Below are 24,112 nucleotides of genomic sequence, written 5' to 3'. Positions count from 1 at the left end.
GTTCATCTCATTTATCTCAGAAACAAAACTCGGGTAAAAAGAAAAATCTGGTAATTTTTGTTTTTACAAGTCAGTTAAACTTGTTTACACTGAGAGAAACATATTTTAAGTGGTCCAGCCTAAAAAAATATACTGTATGTGGTCTATAATGTAAGATGAGTCTGACATTCCCAGTGTAAGATCCCAGTCTGTGATGGAACCCTTTCTGCATATTAGTTTTGACATGCTACCTGCCCATCTAGGCTCCAGGCCCTCACTTTTCACCTTGTTGCAACAGAATATAATTAGTTTTTAATGATATCTTTTAATTCTCCACCCGCATCACCAAGGACACAGTGTTTCATTTAGTTTTCGTGTGGGAAATCGCAGCAGTGAAGGTGACGGTGTTGTCAGGCGCACAGTAGACACCACAGCGCTGCTCACACTCTGCCTTCTCTGGACACCTCACCCCGGCAAAACTCCACCACCTGCACATATGGATTGTGTAAATTAGCAAAGTCTGGAAACAAAGCTGCTGACAGCTCTGACAGCAAAATGAACACACTCCATGCCCCGATACTGCAGGCCAAGTTCACAATAGCAAAACTCTAATTAATAAATAAATAAAGTTCACATATCATAGTTCCTCACATCTCAGGGGGCCTGATAGCACCGAGTGTTGCAATCATTCTGGAAAGTTGTAAAGCAGTCAGTTTAGTTGCTATAAACATAAATATTTCTGTGACACTCATGCGTAATGCTGCATGATTGATGCACTGGCACAGATGACTATGTGTGGACTGTGATGTATAAATGGAAGATTGCCTGGAGGTGTGCGTACACACGGTTTTATAAATCGAATTACCTTATTTATGCACATTATTTTCAGCATTTCTGCGTGTACACTTTTAGTATGGATCTTACGCACAGCTTTACAAATAAGGCTGCTGGTTTTTCCCTGTATTTCCATCATCAACCTGGAGTTTTGTGCTAATAGTCTTTTTGGATAGCAACTACTTTTTTTGCCTGACACACCTCCCATGTAGGTTTGCTTTCCTACTGAGTTGCCTGCACATCCAGTCATGAAACACTGGGGATTCTGAAGACTTCATCTTTTCCTAAAACAGTCTGTCTTTTACAGGTGTAAGCCCATTTTTTTAAATTAACTAAAATAACATCCAACCCTAGATGTGAGAACAGATCCTCTGACATCAACTTGCATCTGTTGATCCTCAGTGGCAATGTTAGGCTATATAATATTTTTCTCTATGGCCACTTTGTCAGATTAGGACAAAGGAGTTGTAGAGTCACAGAAATCTGTCCTTTTCATGACTGACAGTCATGACAGACTACATGTTGCTCCCCAATCAGCCAGTCTCACTGGCTTTTGCAACAATGGTGTGTGTGATACTGGGTGTCTTGTTCATTTCACACTTTTATCTTGCTAAACTCATTCCTCTTTTGCTTTGCCGTTGTTGCATTGATGCAGCGCTTGGCAGTAAAAGAAAGACTCACTGGCCAGTGCTTCTCTTGATCAACCTCGCAGAAGAGGAAATGTCACGTGGGAGACGATATAAAAGTGACCATCAGGGGGCGACTGCAATAAGACTTGCAGTTGTATTGAAGCCTATGGGACAACGGCCCTTGGCTCCGTTTCTCTCCCGGTAAACACATTCCTGATTAATTTATTATCTCATTAGCTGGATTCAGGTCTTTTTTAGTTCAGTAATTATTAGAGTCAGAAAGGAGGATTATTCTTGCTCATTTGCTAACAATGGCAACAGAGAAACTTTTAGCTTGGGGCTTCGCAGCAGGAATTCACTGACTGGTTGTGACGTTCATATTCTAAAAGTCTCACGTGCTAGCATTTCTGTAAGGATATTGTGTAGCAACTTAGATGCAGCATTAGTTTTTTTGCCCACTGTGACACGCTTTTTAAGAAGATACATTTGTAACTCCACCCATTTTAATTTACAGCCCCTGTGTCTGGATATAACTGAGTTTATTTTGTATGGTCTGAACCATACCAACCAGACAGAGCATACTGGATTGCACACAATATTTTAACAGCTCCAATTAAACCTCTGCTCTGTGAGAAAGCACACTTGTTGGCCACAAACACACAGGTGAGCAGATTCATTGTGTGGCAGGAAAAAAAAAAAAAAGTACTCCAGTCTTGTGTACTTTGATGTCCCTCGTGACACGATGATACTGGCCCCAAAATATCCAGTTTGCACATACGTACTCCAAATGTGACTTAGCACTCAAATGTTTAGGATATAAATTTCCTTCCTCATGTGCTGCACTGATGTGAATCAGAATCAGAACTTGCAGTTAATCACTGCAAGTAAGAGAATGGTCACTTAGATCACATGTGTTTTTAGGCTCTTTTAAAAGGAGGACATCATTTGACAACGATGCTTTGCTATTTAAAGGGAAAAACGTTTCACACAGGTCGTCTTTGTATATATGCTGATATCTTAGTGTAGTGATTGGAAGGTTTTCCTACAGGTTCATGTCACAGATTGTGTGTTTCGGGGCAAACACTGATGGCATTACTGTAAAGGCAAGCGATTCTTTCTTATTCAACGCTAACTTGAAATACTTATTTACAGTAAAAAGTGGAAAAGTGTGTTTATGTGCAAGGACTGAGGTCTGTGTGTGTGCGTACAGTTTGTGTGCAATGCAGTACAGACTCAGCAGCTCTGTAAGGTTAATAACGGTTTCCCCTAGAAGGTTCCTCTTCTTCTTTCTGCTTCGCACCTCTTCCAATCAGTTGCTTTAAAACTAGGAAAAAATTCTATCATCTATTGATGCAGTCTTTCTCTGCTCTCGCCCTCACCCTCCAGTGCCTTTCACAAAATAAAATTGTGTGGTATCTCCTCTTTTTGACCCTTCATTTGGCAGACAAATGGGAAGAAATGTAAGCTTGTGCCTCTCTCCCCTGCTGTTTTGTTCTATTTTCTAATGTCAGTCTTTTTCTCCTCAAACCTTTACCCTTGTACAGATACTAAAGGTTTTTATTGATCTCCCATGAACCCCTTCTGACTTCAGCCTGATCCTTAAAGCTAAGCCTTTTCATGAAACACTGCACATTTAGTGTCCCACACACTCCAAGGTCACTGGAATTGTGTAGGGAGAAAGGCAGAGGAGTTTTTGTAGAGGCTGGTTTTAAAAAAAAAAAAAAAAAATTAAAGGTGCCCTGTACAGTTTTCTTGTAAACAAAAAAGAAAGTTTCTACTTACGGTCAGTATTACTGAATGCTTCTGTTCTGGAAGTTTAATAAAGGTATACATCATGGATTCCAAAATCAGTGATTTTAAGCAAATATTTTGGATTTGTTTAATACATTTAAGAAGTATTCAGTCTCCAAATGATGTTCATGGATTACAGCAAAAATGTGGCTTCTGTTTCTCTTTTGCACACAGACACATAAGTTTGCAAAACTCGTTCTGAGGCTTCACGTGCCTCTGTAAATGTTTTAAGGAGCTGAGGTGAAGTGACTGTGCAGGAAGGTCTTTGAAAATCAGCACTCCTTGGTCTTCTTTGGTTCTCAGGCGGTGCAGTAGGAATCTTTCTACGCAAACATGCAGAGGCCTGAAGGATCAAGCACTGCTTGGAGTTCAGTGCAGCTCTCCAGCTCTAGAGCAGCAAATACTGCCAGACTTAAATATTCCCACTACCTCCTGCTTGTCTCCTGTCATATAGTACCACATTCTGTTTACTACCACAAATCTAAAACTGAATTCATCAGCAAAAATAACTTTTTTTCCAGTCATCCACTGCGAAGTGCTGATTTGTGTTCTCTCCTGAGAAGTGGTTTAGACGCATTCCTCATCCTCTGGGACCACAGTGTTGTTTTGACAGGATTTTTACTTGTTAGAGTTTTTGTCTCTTGATTTAGCTAATTACATATCTGCTGTAAAGTTGCTGTAGCATCTTTTAACAAAGCAGATATAGAGATTTACACTTCTGGATACAAGTGATTTCCATAAAGCATGTTAGAGTGCCGTGCACTGACTCCCGGAGGAACCATGTGTCGTGCTGTGATTTGATGCTGAGAAATCCCTTCTTTGCTGAGAACAACAGTTTGACTTCTGACATGTTGAGGGGCCCACTATCTCCATGCTGCTTAGTAAGCAATGTTTGGCTGGAAATGTGAAGACACATATTTATACCAGGTAAACAATGGCTGCTATTTGATTTATATGGAAAAGCCTCTCAGTTTTTATCCAAAAGATACTTCAGTGGACGGGATACAACTCAAGGGAATCTGACTTTTTATTTGGTTTGCTCCACTGATGAGATTACACTTTACTACTGACATAGAATCAGTGTACCAACCTTAATAGTTCCTTTTTTTATGTTTGTTTACATTGTTTCCTTTATTTCCACACCGAAAATCTGTCATATTTTCTATGGGGTTCTAGACAATTTGACTTCACACGTTTTCTTCCTCATGTAATCCCTGTATCCGATTCACTAATATTTATTCATTTAAGTGGTGTTTTTAAAGATTCAGAGCTGGAAGCAAGATACAAGAAGTGTGGCCTTGTAGGTCAGCAACAAAAGCCAGTGGGATTTGTGTGTAGCATTTTGATTTAATGCAGAAATAAGCAATTTTTTTTAAGTTAATGATATTTACGGGTTTTCTTCAGCAAGAAAATCTCAACACACTGAAACTTTTAGGATTTTTGAAGTGCAAAGGCAGTTGGAAAAAGCTATACGAGCTACCACATGTATGGTACGTATGCACCAGTCAGGCACGACATTTAACCACCTGCCTAACATTCCCAGCAGAACATTTCCCAAAGCATCTTCCATTTTTCCATTATCCAGTTCTAATGCTCACCTGCCCATTGTTGGCACTTTAAGTGGTGGACGGGGGTCAGCACGGGCACCCTGACCGGTCTGCAGCCCCATATGCAACGATTTGTGATTCACTGTAAATTCTGACACCTGTCTATCACAACTTTTCTGCAATTTGAGCTCATCTCTTGGACAGGACCATACGGGCCAGCCTTTATTCCCCTCGGTGATCTTTAGCCCCCCATGATCCTTTTGCTGGTTCATTGTTCCTTCCTTGGACTTTTGATAGATATTGACCACTGCAGGCTGGGAACACCCAACAGAGCTGCAGTCAAATCTAATACATCTGTTTGAACAACCTTGTTCACTTGTTCCCTGATATATCCCACCAACCAACAGTATTCACTTCACCTGTCAGCGGACATAATGTTATGCCTGATTGGTGTATATGTACATGTCATTGTCACTGCCATTGAGCTTGTGTGTTTAGCTTGATCATGTTGAAAGTCCATGACAACTTCTGTAGTCTATTGTTAGAAAATGTCTTCGCAGAGACACAAAAAGCTTAGAAATTCACACTTATGTCACAATGTAAAAGAAAACATGAAGAAATGGGTTTATTTCAGGCATCTAACCAAATAACAGATGGTGGAAAAGTGTGCAAATGCTAAGTCATTGTCGGGTTTAGGATTTATGCATGAAGCACTCTGTTGTGTGTTTGTCTTTAAAGAGTCTTTCTACTCCGCTTTTCTACTGTTCCAGTCATTGTTGAGGTTTTACCAAATTTGGTCAGACAATGGCCCTACGTCATAAACAACCCCTGTTGTTTCTGATAGTGTATCAGTTTGAAATATTCATTGGCCATTCTCTCACTCTATCTCACAACTGTCCTCAGGGGAACAAATCACTAATGATCCCTTTTTTTCAGCCCAGTTCACTGCACTGTAATACTGCTTTCAGCTCCCGTTGCTACAGTAATCCTAGTAAACAACCATACTCCATTTGTCCCAACATCACCTACACGAAACCTCAGAATCAGGCTGATGGATGTCGATGATTCTAATGAAAATTCGTCCCTACTTGGTTTATTTTGTATCCATTATGTGAGGAGTCAATTTTTAAAAATTAATATTATTATAGCATTATTCCTGATGCTGATGGTGTTCTCACAGTAGATTGTATTTTTAGAGAAGTGTAGCATTTTTGAGGATGATGAATTCTTTCACTCCAGGTTATATCTCTTAGTGAGTTCTACCGGTTGAGGGGTTAAGGCAAGGATGTCAAACTCGTTTTACATCGTGGGGCGCACAAAGGCTACTTTGATCTTAAGTGAAACTACTACTACCCTTGCCCCAACCGTCCCATAGTTATGAAATATAAATTTTAAATTTTAAAAATGCCCATTTTATTTAAATTATTTTGGTGTAGTATGAATAGGAATTGACGGCAGGGGGAAAGCTGTGTGACCTATGAAAATGAAAAGTCTGGGCACTTTTTCACATTTCCAAGACCTGTTCAGTGGCCAGACTAGAGCCTTTGCCTGTTCAATTCTGGCCCCCGGGCCAGGTTAAGGGTTCATAGCATTCAAAGCATTACTTGATACTGCCTATCTAACTGATACTAATTCTATGCATAAGGGCTTCCAAAATCACCAGTGTGAACGCATAACACAGTACTCACGATTATAACGATGTGAATTATTCAGTGATCATTGAACTATAGAAAATATCAGTCAAACAAGAGTGTAAGAGTTACTTTCCCCTGACACATCGGAGCGTCTGCTGCTCTGACCTCAGAGAGTCTTGGCAATACCGACTCCCATCAAAAATGTATTTTATTGATCCAAACCTTGTGTCACGAAAGTATCAGTGTCAGCTTGATGGTTAGACTCCATGTGTTCTGGGACTGCAGTTGCCCCATGACGTGCACCTCTTCTTATAAAACCCTCTCACATGGGTGTTCATATGGAGCTGCGCTTTCATCCCCCCTGCAGTCCTCGGAGGGCCTGCGTGTGCTCTGGCACTGTGCGTTTTAGCAGATCACTTTGTGCAGCAGCTCGAGTTACACGGAGCTTCGGAGTGCTCATGAGTATCTCTTTCACAGCTGTATTGTTGAACAGCTCAGTAAGCTCAGTGTGTTTGAAGGGGCTTTACACAGATTCAGTGGGAAAGCCATGAAGAAGGATTCGCTGACACACAAACACATTTGCAACAGTGCGCCTTCCCACAGTCCTACCACTGAGAGGTCCACAGTTGGAGGTGTTGTGGTACAGAATGGGGGAGCTGCGTGATGCTCAAAGCATCAGTGCATCCTCCACCTCACTATCATCCTCCTCTCCGGTTTTTCAGCTGTTTTTTTTTCTTTGTAGATCTGTCTCTCGGCATCACTTTCTGCACCGTCTTCACAGAAATCTCATCTCGCTTAAACGCACCCACACGCACACAGACTCTCTCTTGTGTACATGCACACAATCACAAGCAGATATTCAAATAGGTCCAGACACACACTTACATATGCAGACACACATTATTCAGCTAATGTCTGTGTCTGTGAGAGCCTCTGGTTAATAACTGTTTGTTCTCCTTTGCAGATGCTGGCTCAGGATCAGGAGACGATGGTAAGATTACTCACCTCTTCCTCCTCCACCTCCTCTAACTCCTCACATACTGCTTTTTAATATGCTGCTCTCTACCTGCTGTGTTCCACAGCACTGTATTTATTATTGAGTATGAGGGGCTGACTTCAATGTATTTTAATTTCATAATATGATAAACCAATTAAAAACATGTTCTCTTAACATCATTAGCTTCACTTGTTATTTTATTCACGCTAACGTTTAATCTAATTGAATTCATGTACTAAAGCAAAACTTTATTTATAAAGCATATTTCATACCAGACAATTTGCTACACAAATGCACTAGCATCAAGACTGTAGCATGAGTATATACATAGATTAAATTAATAGAGAGATAAAACCAAGTGAATTAATAACATCTAAAGATGCAATAGTCAGCTGGTCTGGGATTATAAGCCAATGCACAACACACGCACAGTGGCATATGCAAATACTTATACACACACACTCACAGCCACATGCTCACATGTTGTTGGCATGGAAATGCTTTGCTGCGAGTGACGACACCGTTCACCAGACTTCACTAAAATAGACTGGAGGAACACAAATAGACAAGAAAACTAAACACCTGAATAACGCTCACACAGGTGAACTGGACATTTTAAAGAAGCTAACAAAGGCAAAGTGGCTAGCAGGTCACTAGCAGCTCATATCTATCAAAATCCTTATGAAACTTCTGTCAGCGATGAAAACCAAACGAGAAAAAGCAACAGTAATATGTAAACATCATTAAAAGGCACAAAATTAATAAAATAGTAAATAAAAACCAACAATACAGCAATAAAAATGATTAATAAGACCGGGGACTGAACTACTGCAAGGTCCTAACAAATGTTTGATTGGTACCTGATGAGTAACCAGGTGGTGCGTTCCTGATGACCTGCAGTAACGGGCTGGTTCAAAGAGCTTGTCAGAGAGATCCTACATGTAAACATGCAGGGACTATAGTGTTTTATTAATAAACTCTTTGTTAATAATTGTTTCTTGGGAAACAATTATGGGATATTATAAATGACCATCAATTATTCAATAACTTTCAGCAAACAGGGTCACTTCTGCTGATAAACTTAAAAAGGATTAAGTGCTAATTTTGAGCTGCCTCTAGCTTTGTGTAGTGTTTTAGGCTCTTTTAGCTCATTGTTTTGGATTGATGGCTTTGATTTGCACTCAACCTGCTCATCCCTGATTATTTATTTATTTAATGCAACAAGTGGACAAAAGTGAGTATTTTTAACATGCAGAGTAAACTTTTACTGGTAATGCATTGTAATCAAATAGCCATTCATGTATGGGAAACTGTGAGTTTACATAACGTGATGGGTGCTAACAAACACAGATAAAGATGAAGGAAGTGATGTTGCCAGCATGTGTTTTATCTTTTGTCCTTTTGTCAAAACTAGACTTTTGTGAACAGGCTGTTCTCACAGCTGCAGTAAAAGATCATGTGACTGCAGCAGAAAATACATTTAAAACACAGAACAATTGGAATTGTAACAGATTTTCAATCACAACTGATTTTTTTCAAGTCTAAAAATTTGCATAATGTCCTAAAAAACTGGGAATTATTTGAAAAATTGAAAGTGTTTTTTTAAGCAAAAGCCCAGAAATTACACAATTCACCTTTCTAATCTCACGCTGATTCATTTGACTACTTTTTTGTGCAAATTCGACATTGAAAGCCAAGATTTGCAGAGACGGCATGCTGGAGAAAGTCCTCATTTAGCTTTGTGTGCCCATCTTCACGAAGCCGAGTGAAAGGGCGGAATGGTGGCCTGGGCAGCATTGCAGCTGATAAACAGTGGAGTTTGGAGAGAGAGTGACAAGTGTGTGAGAGTTGATTGCAATAAGATTGAGATGAGCTTATAGCCATGAGTGACTTTTTTATGAATAACTTTTGTGTAACTAATCACATAAACCCCCACCGTATTAATAACGTGTCTTTGAGCTAAGTCTCTAATTTGTTCCTTAATTGACTAACAAGATTCAACTCTAACATCAGCACAGACAGTAGTCAGGCTCGTCTGTCAGAACACGTTTGTACCCATGCATATATTTACACTCCCCACTCTGCAGCCTCTCTATCCTCCCGTGTGTTTGCCCATGCAGTTACTTCATTAACTCCGATGCATGGAGCTTTCCCAAGCATATATGAGAGGGAGAGAGAGATTGAAAAAGAGATTAGTGCCCCCCAAAAAGACGGCAGATAGACGGATGAACAAGCGGAAATGAAACTGGTGCTAGGTCAACCAGAGAGAGAAAGCGAGAGAGGGAAAGACAGATAGAGAGGAAAGATGGGGGTGGACAAAGAAATGGCCTGGGGAAAGTCGCAAAATAGATAACAGAGCAGAGGAAACAGACGGCGAGTGGTGTAGAGATTGAGGGAGAGGACAGACAGCCCTAAGAAGCAGGAGGAAGGAGGAGCAAAATGAAACATACATTTTTATGCATGTCCCGTGAACACAATGTGCTTACACTTGCATGGGATTAAAGGGAAAAATGGCACGGCCAGTACCATCGTGATTTGTTTGTAATGCCATGCATGCTCGGTCTATCTCTGAGCTCCGTTGTATAGACGATCACACTTCCTCGGGCTGTTTTTCGGCATTTCATTGCAAGACACCACCATAAAATCTGCAGTGAAAGAAAGCAGTCAGAGGGTTTCTTTTCCCATAATGCTCTCGGTGCCTTACAAGAACCGAAATAGCACAGAAGAGAATTCAATAACAAAACCGCGAATTTTTAGTCCTATAACACTAAGAACTCTGAATCTGAAAAGCTGCACTTCAGTGGAAATTGGAAGGAATAGCTTATGTTAGTTTGCTCTAATTTACAGAACTATTATTCCACCCAAACCCAGCGCTTGTTTACAGTAGTACATATATTATTTCTAGCCATAAAAGTCAGGTTAAAGGTGGCAAATGTTTTAGTTCACACGCCATTTACAGACCAATTTGATCAAGCTGGCTGGAACAGTAAACCACTGCATAATAATCCATAACGAAAAGTGTTTGGGTGCAAATTAGCACTTTCTGAAAACATTCACCTTTAATGAACCGTTTAATTACAAAAAAGACTAACAGCATGAGATGTCTCAAGAAAAAAAAGTGCAGTTTCAACAGTATGTTTTAGTTTTCCCAGCCAGCCTGCTGTCATTACCAAGACTCTTTGTAAAGAGAGTGGCTCTTTGGCTTCAGCACCTTATTGCTGCGCGGTATGGCAGGAATGGCTAATGTCTTTTTCAGTAAGAGGCTCTAACCTGACAGCAATTCAGAACTCTGGCTCAGGTTAAATTTACAGTTGAGGCAACCACTCAGATCCACTAATGCATTCTTACACAACACAAAGCTTCCTGGTGCAAAACACAGTGCAAAATCCCCAAAAAGTAATGCTCTCCTTCTGTGAGTTTTTAGACTTTTCAATGAGCCAAATTGGACCCCTTGCTGGTCCAGGTTCTAGCCTGCAGGTCATTTGTTTGACACCTCAGTTGACTAACGTTAGCCTGGAGTTGTGCTACAGGGCTTTAATCCGTTTTTCAAAAGCATTTCTCTTGCAATGCCATCAGAGACATACAGTGTTTGACAACTATATTGTCTGCAGTGAAAAATAACGGCCAGATCCTCCGACTTCTGGATTTTACTTATTTATTTACACATCCATTAAGCGCAGAGTCTGCCGACTTCTTTTACCTCATTCAGTAAGTGCATGTTTAAAATTAATTTTACTTGTGGTAAAATCAGTCTGCTTGAAAACATTAAAAGGTCAGCGAGTTTTCAACCAACACATCATACAAATAATTTGTTAGACAGTTATTTATGTTAGTCTAAAGATGAAGAAAAAAAAAATCTTACCGATGCTGCGTAACATCTGAATAACAAAAAAGGACTGATTTGTTGCAGTTGCAGTCACAGGAGATATGTACAAAGTGTTCTCGATCAGTGACACTTCATATTTAAATGCACTGGTCTGCGTCATCATCATGCAGGTAGCGAGAGGTGAATATTTGAACCCAGATTATGACCTTTTTTAGAACTAACCAGGTTGTTTTTGGTGCCTATAGCAAACCGAGCAGTGAGTGGAAGCTAAACAAACAGCAGTGTTCTGGCTGAGCAACTGTGGCCGGTGTATCAAGGTTTTAATGCCAAATGACACCTACTGACTATCTGCAGCTTTAAGCCAAAGAGCAGTGCTGTGATAGCAACAAACTGATGCAACTGCAGACTGAATAGTTTACTTATTTTACATGTTTTATCTAAAGTTTAAGTATCATAAAACAGAAAAATAATACTCCACATGCTTCACGTGTCCTTCAAAATAGTTACCCAACAGGACATCACTCCATAACATAGCACGACATACAGACTGCTACAGCGGGCTTTAAAAAGCTAATAAAAAATCTCATAAAATTCATGTGTCATCATGAAAAAAATAACAGTATCCCAGCCAAACCTACAGGAATGATTAGTGTAGCATCAGACGATCAAAAGGTGAAAGGTATAGAGTCATCGTTCACCTATTTCTTTAAGTGAGACAGATTTTCTCTGAATATCTTCATGAAAGCTCATTATAAATGTTCACCTTCCAAGACCCCTGGGCGGTTTAAAGTAGAAGGCTGAGAATTGTCCTCACTCTCAAAATGTCAGATAAATCTGACGAATCGATCATTCAGGAGGAAAAGAGACAATTAAGAAAAAATAGCTCAAGGGTGGAGAGGGTATTTGCGCAGTAGAGGAGGAAGAAGGGAAAGAAGAGGGCAAGGACAGGAGGAGGAGAAACACAAACACACCCTATAAAGATAGAATCATAGCAGAGGTCACAATAGATGGAGAGATACAGTAGGAGAGATGGAGGGGAGGGAGGAGTGGGATCTGCCAGAGGTGGAAGAAGATGCTGGTGTTTTATGAGCAGGGGAGAAGGTTAAAGCAAGCGGTTGTAAAAGACGGCTTGGACTTGTAAGAAGTCAGCAGTAGAGAGCCATCTCAGTGAAAATCAAATGTATTTTAATGGCCGATGATAAATCTACACACATAAAACTTGGGTCAGCCAGGAAGTTGCCAGTTTCAGTAGCAATGCGGTGTGTGTGTGTGTGTGTGTGTGTGTGTGTGTGTGTGTGTGTGTGTGTGTGTAGAATGCAGACCAGTGGCAGTGCAAGCGCGGATGCATTCATGCTCGTCAGTGTGTGTTCTCCTTTGTGTTTGCTGTTTTTTATCTGATAAGTACACAAGTCAACTGTGCAGGGAGATGCCCTCTGGGCACGAGTCGAGTCACATGGCCCCTTTAGTCAGAATCAGCCATTTGTCCAAATCAAATTGCACAGTGGAGAAATTGAATTGCGCTCACATGATCATGCAAGAACAAAGACAGAGCAAAGCCTTGAGCCTGAAAGATTTCGAGGCATCTCAACAGTCCAAGTATATTTTTAAAGAAGACAGACTATTTCGCGCTGCTGGCAGATGATCATTTGTTAGAATGCCAAACTGTAAGAGAGATAAAACCTACTCTTGCATGATATCACCTCGAAAAAAGGAGCTGAAGTGTTGTAAAAGGGGAAAAAAATACAGTCCTTATTTTTAGAACTGAAGCAGCACCACCTCTTGGATGTCAGTCCACCGCTTTCGTCCACACAAAAATATCTCCACAAGATTTGGACGGGTTGGCTTGAAATTTCTTGCACGCAGCAGCTGATCACAAAATACCCGTTAGAAGTATTGACAGCTTCAGCAGTGGAGGTGGAGCGAGAGGTGGATTCTGAGATCAGGTTTAGCAGAGGGTGTCTATTCCAAAATGGGTTTTTTTGTGTGCGTGTGGATGATCAAATGTGTCTGGTGGGCAGGTGCAGTAAAACATGCCCTCTGTCAGGAGGTGGCAGCAAGGAATTGACAAAGATGGTACTTTTCTCCTCTTAAAGGTTGAGAGGCAGTAATTCTCAGCAACAACCAGGAATGTAACAAATAGAAAATATCTATCTGCGCTACAATGTTCTGCCATTTTGCATGCAGGTCATAAATCTTATGGAACCAGGATAAGTCCTTCAGTTCTTCTTCTGAAGGGAGAAGTACTAAAACAAACAGTTTTAGTACTTCTCCCTTTTAAGCCACCTGTATTCTGATTAGCCACTCCCTGTAAAAGATGGTTTTAGTGTAATATGGGCAGAGCCATGTGCCCGAGATGATCATTTTAGGAATTCCCCTATGAATAACATCCTCCAGAAACAGGAGTACAAAAAATGTCCAGAATGACTCATGAAGAAAATGTATTTCCGATTTATTACCTGTCTCATTATTTGAAACTGTGGCCATTTTATTTTAATTGTCCACCCCAATTTTCTTTACATAAAATAAGAAAAATCACAAGTTCCTTTTGATACATTTTATTAAAAACTCTTTAATTTAATGTGGGCTAACAAGCAAAGCTTTGACAGACTGAAGTGGCATGAAAGCAGCCTCCAGGAACAATGAGTAGCACCCAGCTCATGTTATATGTTGGTGTTTCTTTGACAGATGCCAGCTGTTAGCATACAAACAATAGTAGTAAAATTCCAGTATATGATCATTGTGACTTAAACACTATAAGATGCAGTGGATTCTGTTGCACAGACTTGAGTGTCTCTCTTTGCAGTGCTGAGATAAGTTTGATGTGCTGATGTGACTGGCATGCATCGTGAATGCAAACTATCTCCATGTTTGAACTTTAATGTTTTTTTATTCCACAAGTTGCAGCAAACCCGTCATCGGCCAGCATCTGTTGCACTGAAGGAACAGTAGAAAAGCACGTCCTGTCACAGTGTCAGCACTGCTGGCTCTGGCTAAGCTATAAAGACTCAGTGCTCAATACAGTATCTTTGCTAACTGGTCTTTAACACTGCAGCCCAGTCACTGCAAAACACCACAAGATGTGATTGTGCAGTAAAAACACATTGAAATTAGAGTTATTTGCTTGCATAACATTTCTTAACTTTGTCATGAATCAATTTCTGAGAAGCACAAAACATTTCTGTTCTTTTCAGTTTATGTCAAGCAGAAGTCATCTAACGCATCTTCATACAGGGAACTCATTTTGTAAAATTGCTACTTTGCCAACTGGTGACTTTAATTATTCACTGTCTTTTTACAAGACCCAAAAGTACATTAGGTCTATGCTTCACTGTGGCTTCTCCAATCCAATATTAAACAGTGAATTTTTGAAAAGTGTTCTAGTAGAGATAAAATAGTCCTCAGCTGGACCTGCAAGAATACTGGTTAGGAGTCAGCTGGACTCGAGCCGCTAAGTCAAAGATTTAAACGCTGTCATGCTCTGTGAGCCACCGGCATTGTAGTGACCTAATTTCACCGCAGTTTCGAGGGTAACTCTTATCTGAATTAAGTGCTTTGTCAAGGTCAAAACAGTGTCCCATAACTTATCAGAGCCTTTTTTTTTCCCCAGTTTGAATAGTAAAAAATGACTCCATTATAAGTCCTTAACAGCAGGGAGAGAGCATCAGGGCTGTCAGCACTGTAATTACCAGTATTTATGGGGCATTCTTCGAAGTGTTTCTCCTGCTTTTTTTCACCTACCTGCTTCTTTTGTGTGTCACTCTAATTATTTCCCGAGCTTTGTTTAGGCTCACACTTTAGAAGCACTTGTTCTGGCGGTATCTTAGTAAACTCAGACTAAAACGAACTGAAATAAAATGAAGACAAAAACTGAGATCATAGTGTATACTTTCAGTTCTAATAGAAAATACACTGAATGGAAGGTCCGTGTTTTGTAGTCTTTGTCAATTTAGTCAAATCACTCAGTACAGCAAGGACTTTTGGTGCGCGTACTCAGCAAAAATCAGTGGAAGATGACAGTTTTTGTGAGCTGAAATCGAAACGTTAACCCTAAAAACAGAATTTGAAGTACAATAATGCTGATATACTGAAGTTTGATTTGTATTTCTCTCTCCATAAGTACACGTGCCGAGCCTTGTCTCCACTCTTTGTGTAAAATGTATTTTTCTGAGTGTTGACTAATGAAAAGATAAACACTGCAATTGACTTAATTGAAATACAATAGCCTTATTGGGGTAATTAATCTAATGATCAAACCCAAAACACTATGGATTTGCAAGCACTTCATTAATTTGAATTAAGGGCGAGGCTCCACTATAGTGCAATTATGAATTCAATATCAATTGATCTTCCTTAGCCGCTATGCAGCAGTGCACAGAAATGGCAACGCGAGCTGGGACCTCATGTTTTACCGTTTATCAACCATCCAAATATTTTGCAGCAACATATCTTATCAACATGCGTGCAGGGCTTCTTAAAGTAGCTACAGCACACCCCATTAGGAGAAATGAAGAAGAATGTCTGCTCTGCCGATGTTGTCACTTTTCTCCACGTTGAAGCACACGACCAGAGGATGACCTCATTTAGAAAACACAAGAATAGAACCAAATGAATCGGCGAGAAGCGGAGGTAAAGCCGCCGGCTGACCCGCGGTTCCCCCGGTAATTGTTACGTCCATTCCTGCTTCAGCAGCCTCCACAGTGACCAACTGCTGCCCCAGTCACACTGCTATTGCTATGGTAACCAAGTTAGAGGTTTAGGGAAGTGAGTAATCTAATCTTCCCACTTTGTGGTGTAGCGATAAGGCTCGCCACCGTTAGCCCACCCGTGTGTGTGTGTCTGTGTATGTGTGTCCTATTCAGTTATTCTGTGCTGCACTGCTTACATGCACAGACTCACACACAGAACCAATATGTTCCACCCTAATAGGCAGGTGAAAGCCAAGGGGCAGATAGGCATCCAGCCTTGTTGAAAAGTCTGTCTCTCACTCAAGCTGACATTAAGTGTCACTCATTTATTATGAACCTTGACTATAAACAGGGGAGATTTTGTTTCACTGTTTTTACACCCTGGACATGTCACCAGTCGTTTACATATACATCTATAGACAGTTTATAATGTAAAGAGACCCGTTAACTTAACACACCTTTGTTTGGTTTGGTGGTGGAAGCCAAAGGAACCGCAGGAAATCCATGCAGGGACATGGAGGGCATGAAGACTCCACACAAAGAGAGCACAGTCGACCAGAAAGGCATGCTGATATTTTTTTTTCTGCTGTGCGGAGACAGTGCTAACCACTGCACTGCAGTGCCACCGTAAAGACAAAAGGAAAATAATGGCACAAGATGCCATTCGTAGGAAAAAAAATCTCTCTTTTGTCTGAAATTGACACAAATGTGTGGTTTAAGAAGCCCAAAGCTCAAACCTGAACCCGGTGCTATCAGAAAATGTTTTTTGGGACAGATCAAAAATCATTTAGATTTATTTTAGAAGCATTTTACTTTTCCCCAAAAGATAGGATTTAGTTTTAAGGTTAGCATTTCTTTTCTCAGTGAGGACTCATTTCTCGTGCTGTCTATTAATCCATCCAGATCACCTCCCTCTTCTCAACCATCTCCTTTGGGTGGAGGTGGTCTGATGAGATGCCATAACCTCACCTCTGAGCCCCTCCCAAATCACTTACACTAACACCTTTAAAAGAAGCTCATTTCTGCTGCTTGTATCTGCACTCTCATTCTTTTCATCACTACCCACAGCTCCTGAGCACAGGGGAGGGTTTTTGCTGCACTTGTGTGGGTTTCATTCAGGTATTCTGGCTCCCTCCCACAGTCCCACATGTCATGCATGTTTGGATAATTGCTGGTCCTAAATTGGTCATGGATGTGAGGTAGTTAGGTGCTCAAAGTGTAATGAACAGAGTGCTGTATAAGTGGTCAGTAAAACTAGAAAAGTGTTATATATAAATGCCAGTCCATTTCTGTTACTGCTGTACCGTCTGTCAGTGTCTCGCTTCACTCTCCGCTCAGTGATGAACGAGACCCTGAGATATTTGAACTCCCACACTTGAGTAACTCGAAGAGAGCAATCCACCCTTTTCGGACTCAAACTTGGATGTGCTAATTCTCATCCCTGCAAACTGCTCCAGAGTGAGGTGGAGGCTAACGTGCTGTGTGTGTGTTTGTGTGTGTATGCATACAAGCAAAAGAAAACTGATTATGAAACCATGTTTTAGAGAACAAAGAAATCTCAAGTTAAAGTCACCCTACTAAGAGGCAAATCTAAAAAATGATCTTTTTGTCAGGGAGTATTTTTGCTTCACTCTGCAAGATTGAATCAGCGTCATCACGCCACAGCCGCTTGCAGTGGATAACGAAATCAAATTTTCCTTTGCAGTCTAATTTATAAATGAGGAAATATTCTTTTCCCCTAGATCTGTATCATACTTAGACTTTGAAGAGACGTTTGCCGAGAACTGGGCCTTTCCAGAAGAAAACAACGCGCTCATTGTTACTGCAGCAGATCAGCACTAATGTGTGGTGACTGCTCTGGTGTATTGAGGGTGAATTAGAAATAGCAAAGTGGCTCTTGACCAGTCTAAATATAAGAAAATTACAACTTTGTGTATAAATTCTATTTTTTGTTTTCTGAGAGTACAACCTCACATCATTCATTATTTGAACCACAACGGCCCCAATAAGCTGCTCTAGTTAAATGCCTGAAACATTTTATAGTAATGAAGAGCTGCATATAAACTGCATAAACTGACCATCTCCACACTGACTGTGACTAATCTTTCAGAAATAACATCGAGCACATTTAGTGATCGTGGCGTGGTTTGTTTTAAAGTGCGACTTTCATGTAGTAAATCAGAAAGCACCGCAAGTGAGGTGATAGAACAGAGGCAGGGGAACTCCAGGCCACAAGAGCCAGTGTCCTGCATGTTTTAGATGTGTTCTTGATTCAACAGCTGATTTAAATGGCTAAATTACCTCCCTAAGTGTCTTGAAGTTCTCCAGAGGCCTGGTAATGAACTAATCATTTGATTCAGGTGTGGTGACCCAGTGTGAGATCTAAAACCTGCAGGACATCGGCCGTTGAGCCTGGAGTTCCAAACCCCTGGTTTTCAACATTCAACAGGAATCGGTTAATGTTAACAAACCTTATATTATTTCATGTTTCAGAGAGATTTTAAGACTTTAAGATTTTTACATTTAAATGTTTAAGATTAGGCTTAAACCTTACCTTTGTTTTTTCTTACAATATAAAGCACCTTGAAACAACTATTGTTGGTTTTTGTTGATATATAAATAAAATTTAACTGAATTAAACTGAGAGCGGAGCAAATATACATAATATGTACCTTTATTCTTAAACAGCAAAAAAAAGATCTTGGTGTCTTTCCCAGCTAGTGCAAGCAGTTACCTTCAAATGTTTGGCTAATATATCTCACGGTTTCATGTAAACTGTGTTTACTGTGTGATGTTGTAAACAAATTTTACGAAGTGCTTAAATTAGTATTTACATAAACCATCCTTAACACATGATTAAAAAAAAGTGAGGCCACTTAAAAAAAAAAAGTTTTTTCCTTAAAAGTCGAGGTAGACGCGAACATTTCCACAGCTGTGAACAGTGACCACAGAAAACTCCAAACACGAGATCGATAACAAACTGAAACATTGAAATTAATTTCAGATTTAACCCTGTGAGGTATCACTTGACTGTTTTCTTTAGAGTCTGGTGGTGCACTGTGAATAAATACGCTACAACTAATAATAATTTGTGTGTTATACTATGATGCCGAGGCGTGCTACTTCTGTAGAGAAAATAATGTTTTCACTTGTAGGTAAGTCTCTTTGTATGACCGTATCGGCATAATATAGTTTACTGATTCAAGTTAATGATGGTAAAACAAAGTTAAAAGGTTTTGGACGGCATCCCCATTTCCTACAGTCCACAACACATGAAAATGAGTGGCATTTGATTTTTTTTTTTTTTACAGTGTACATGAAGATAGTCCCTGTATTGAAAGAGATCTATTCTCCGGTCTCACGGAGCATACGTTCAGGCAGAGCACACAAGAAAGGCTGGGCTGATAAGCCTTTATTTTGGCACGGGGATAACAGCGTAATCTAGACCGAGAGGGATAGGATCTGCAAATGAGATAGAACCAAAGTTGTTAGATCCCTTCATCCACACACGTTCGCGCTCACTCCCTTTCCCATTTCCATCTCTCACCTCTGCGGGTTTGCTTTTCCTTCGTCTCTCCATGGGAACGTATCCAATCATACCACTCTGAAATTATTATTGAAATTTCCCTCGGCTGTGTGTGCGCGTGCATATGTGTGTGCGCAGCAGGGGTTTTGAATGAGATGAATTGGAGTGGGGCGGTGGTGAGGTTCAGGCGGTATCTGGTGTGAGGGTGGAATAATGTAAACGGAGAGTGGCAGCCGCCGTGTGGCAGAGCTATCAGTGAAGGTGGAAGGAAAAGTGGAACGGAGGCTGATGAGAGTAACAGGGTCACCTTAGGGCCAGCCCTCGCTCTCAATGGCATCGGGGATTTTATTGTCATATATTTTTTTGTCATCCTGAAAATAATGGAACGAGGCTGAGATGGAGAGCGGTGCAGGGGGGGAAGATTGCCAAATCAAGGCCTGTGGAAAAGGAGGGAAGAGCAGATATCGGGATAGAGAGATGGCAGGACTGGGCTTTTTTCTGTAATGACAGGATTTGACTGGGATTAGGAGAGGGAGCGAGGGAATCAGGTGGACACTTTAGGAAAAAATTTGAGCAGTGTGATGAGTTTGGGATGGAAGCGAGAAAGGAAGAGAGGAGGAGAGAGGAAAAAAATAAAAATGAATGACACAAGTGGAAAGGAATAAAGAGAGGACGGAAAAGGAAACCCTGAAAAAACAGAAAGAAGGAAGGAAGAGAGTTATTTAAGGAAAGAAGGGGGAAGAAAGGAAGATAGAAACAAATTAAGAAAGGAAGGAGGGGGAAAAGGAAATAAAGAAAGAGGTCACAATAGCGGTTCCTCATGAGGGTCATTGTTGCGGGGAGAAGAACATTTTCTCATTTGCTTGAAGATAATTGCAGCATTCATTATTCTGCTGATGCTCAGTTAAGCACTAAACCAGAGCAGGTCATTTTATATGAGACTTCTATGCACTGCTAAGATGTAATATCTGTTGGACACCCTGTAGCCATTTGTTGGTTTGTCTTTGTCTCATCTTATTGCTTACAGAAGCCATTATTATAGTAAGGCATGATAACAGCACCCACAATTATATTAATACAGTCGGTGATTTAACAGTGGGCTGCATTTAGGAGTGCAAAGAATAAAAGTTTTATTCTGGATTAATCTGAGTATTTTCTTTATAAATTTGGGCAATGAAATGGTAAAGTCATAGAGACGCATATGTTCAGATGTCCCTTTTTCATGCAATTGGGAGGGGGAAAAATGATCCTCCCATTTGCTTCTGTTTATCCAAAGTTGAGCTGCAGAGGCAGCAGGTTAGACAGATGGGGTTTCCTTTTCCTCCTAGGGGACCTTCAGGTGTTCCTAAGCCATATAAAATCGGTCTGCTCTCAGCCTGGCGTGCCCAGAAAGTACTAGGGGAACTACCTCAGCTGGCTCCTACACCACAATTCCTCCAAATGTCCAAGCTCCTTCTCCTGTCCTTAAGGCTGAACACCACCATACAGAGGAAACTTCTTACATTACAGCCTCTTGCATCTTCCTCCTCTACTTCATGCCTAGAGGGGAGAGGTGAAATACACAAATGACAAAGTAAACCAAAAGCTTTACCTTCACACTCAACGCAACGGCTACATTATGCTCCACCTCTCCATTGGTCATAAATAAGATTCAGATATATTAAAACTGCTTTACACAGTGTGGCATGTCTCCCTAACCCAGAAGGAGCAAGCCACTGTTTTCAGGCAAAGAACCAGACTCCCAGCTTGTATCCACAAACTCATTCCTGCAGCACTACACAGAGCTGTTCAGCATAGGTGAGAGTTGGTATTTAATTCCTCTTCTAAATCAAAAGCCTTGCCTTCTGGCTCAGCTCTTTCTTCTCCCAGTACAACACCCAAAGCAACTCTCACCCAACCCATTGGGAGCAATCCACTGTTTTCTGGCAGAGAATCACTGCTTCAGACTTGGAGGTGCTGACTTTCATTCTGGCCACTTCACACTTGGCTGCAAACCACCCCAGTGCTGAAACGCAGGTTCTAATGAAGCCAAGAGAAGCTAGAAAAAGCTGCGATACTGCGGCAACTCTCTTTGCCCTGGCCGTTCCTTATCTTTAAGTGCCATGAAAGTAAAAGCAGGGCAACTTTGTCAAAGTCACCCACTGACAACATGCTTGAATTTGTGTGAATTGCAGAGACACTGATATTACAACTGCTATAAGGAACTGCATGAAGCAAGCGCTATAAAGCTAAATGTAACAGACTTTCTTACATGTCAGACAGAAAACCATCACCAGCAATATCCCAGCATCACTGTTCGAGATGCCGAGACCTGGAGACCTGCTGGAAAAAATGTTCTAAAGAATAAACATGTTTAAAATTCTGTGCACTTCATCGTTATTTCATCAAAACCTAAAATAAATAACTGAAAATATGAAAATTCCTGCATAAACACTCTTTTTTTTTCCTTATCTCTGTAATATACCTCTCTTAATCAGTCATCATGAACCGACACAGCAATTTCTGATTCTTCTCATCAACAGTGCAAATGAGCTTTCCGCTCATTCTCCGGAGGCCTTCGACGGTGTTGTGCTCCATATGTAAACATCTGAAGGCTGTTTATTTGTGGGCTTCAGCACTCATCTCAGGAGGAGCAGGCAATCCCTCGTGGTGCTAAAGTGGGGTGTGTGTGTGTGGGGGGGGGACTGTGCGCATGCTAAAGGCTTTGTGTTTGAAAGCCAAACTTACACATTGTGCTCTGGGAAACCCCACAGTGGCTCGTGGTTTGTTTACATCAGAGAAACTGATCATTTTGATTGTTGTAATGGCAGACTGGCAGAGGGACAGTTGGCTTGTTTATTCAGGGAAAATCACTACACACACAAAGTCCTCTAAATATCAAAGGGCATTGCGAGAAAAGCAAAAGCTTTGAGACGCTCACTGACGCATCAGTCACATGCCGTAAAGAAACAAACAGCTCGACACACTTTTTCTATTGTCCTCGCTAACATACCCAGTGAAGTTATTTCAGTGTACACAGCTAAAATCAATCTAGCGCTTCTCCTCTAAGTCTGCTTTTTTTAATTTAATATTTCCCCAAATACCTTTTTAAAATCCTCCCGAGTGTGTGTATTCAGCTGTAATTTGCTGGTGGAGATAATGGCGAGCCTCTGAGTCACATCCTCAAAGACATCTATTTAGGTTTCTCTCAGCGGAGCAACTGGTATATCTGCTTCTACTTTGAATTTCCTCCTGAAGGACGTATATAAAATGTAGCCTCGCTGTAATGTGCTACAGTATTTGAAAATGAAGCCCACTTTCATGCTTTATTTTCTCCTGCTTTCAGCATGTTACCTTCTTATCACTTTCCTAAACAGCTACTTTATAAAAGAACTTGTCAATCACACTTCATCCGTTGCATACGTGAGCAGAGGCTGGATTTGGAATCAAAACAGGGGGAAATGTATGTATTTGTGAATGCAGGGACGGTTAGCGGTGTTCAAGGATTAAACAAAAGATTGCACTGATTATTGCGTCTGAATCATTTATAAAAAGGAGCATCACTGTCACGGCTAAATGCAGGGGAAAAAAGAACAGGTCAATTAGCAAATGGCAGGTTTATGAACTTGCTTTCAGGTGTTCTGTTTTTTATACCTGTAGCTGCCCGTCATGCAGTACAAGCTTCTCAATACAAGCTGCAAATGGTGCCATGCTAACCTCACCTTTCTCATTACATACTCCATCAGAGTTTCACAAATTAAGAGAATGAAACAGCAAGGAAGTGTCGCAGAGCTGCTGATGACATTTTTACTAGAGGTACTGTAAGGCCACTGAGACAATTAACATGTGTTGTAGATTTTTTTGCCTCCTGTAGAACTGCCTCCATCAACCTTTTATACTATAATTAACCAGTGTTTCTGTAACACCAATTTCTACATATGACATATCTATGAGCTTGGAGCTTAGACACCAGACTCTAACAATATTGTGCCACCGCTGTAAATCATTTTGAACGTGAGCCGTCTGACTGAACTCACTTCGCTGTCTAAGCTTCTTTCTTTCTGTTGGAATATTGTCCATCCACATTTTTCTTTCTGGCAGTGCTGCTCTTCACTGTTATGGACAACTCAGTCTGGCCATAAGCAGACTGTTATTAGCAAAATGTGCCGGTTTTTTTTTAGGGGTTTTTGGTATCTGGAGAACTCTCATATACTGCAGTTGATGAAGTAAAAAATGTAACACTTTTTAAAATTCAGTTAATAAACCGCTCTACATCTTTATGAAGCTTACTCTGCAGTTCAGGGTTAGATTAAGGACAAATCCGAGCGTGGTCAACTGACTGAGTGAAGTGTAAGAACACAATTAAAATTATTATGTTTATTATGTTTTCATTGTCTTTGGATTTTATTGCAGTGCAGTGGTTAAAATAATAAAAAACATGATGAATTTTAAAATCATAATGTTAAAAGAAAGAAAAATAGCAGCTGCCCTGTGCATCAAAGTGCCTCAAACCATCCATCCACCCCAACCTCCTCCATATGTTACTTTTTAATAAAATCTTATCTTTACAAGGCAAAATGACGTGGAAACCTTGAACTCTGATGGTGCCAAGTAACAGATTATTGCTTTATAATCAGGACACAGTTTGCTAACAGACTTGTTTTTGTTGGTAAAATAAGCCAGAC

General features: G+C 40.6%; 1 protein-coding gene across 1 annotated transcript in view; it reads left to right on the top strand.

Moving 5' to 3' along the window:
- The window catches only part of tmeff2a (transmembrane protein with EGF-like and two follistatin-like domains 2a), a 136,760-nt gene that overhangs the window by 66,878 nt on the left and 45,770 nt on the right, over positions 1-24,112 (top strand). Inside the window, exon 4 of the mRNA XM_013911749.1 lies at positions 7,379-7,405. Within this exon, the coding sequence (XP_013767203.1) occupies positions 7,379-7,405 (27 nt within the window). The remainder of the gene's footprint in view (positions 1-7,378; positions 7,406-24,112) is intronic.

This window comes from Pundamilia nyererei, unplaced genomic scaffold (genome assembly GCF_000239375.1).
Source record: "Pundamilia nyererei isolate P.nyererei 1_Seehausen unplaced genomic scaffold, PunNye1.0 scaffold00071, whole genome shotgun sequence".
NCBI lineage: Eukaryota > Metazoa > Chordata > Actinopteri > Cichliformes > Cichlidae > Pundamilia > Pundamilia nyererei.
This window is presented reverse-complemented; position numbering and strand designations above follow the sequence as displayed.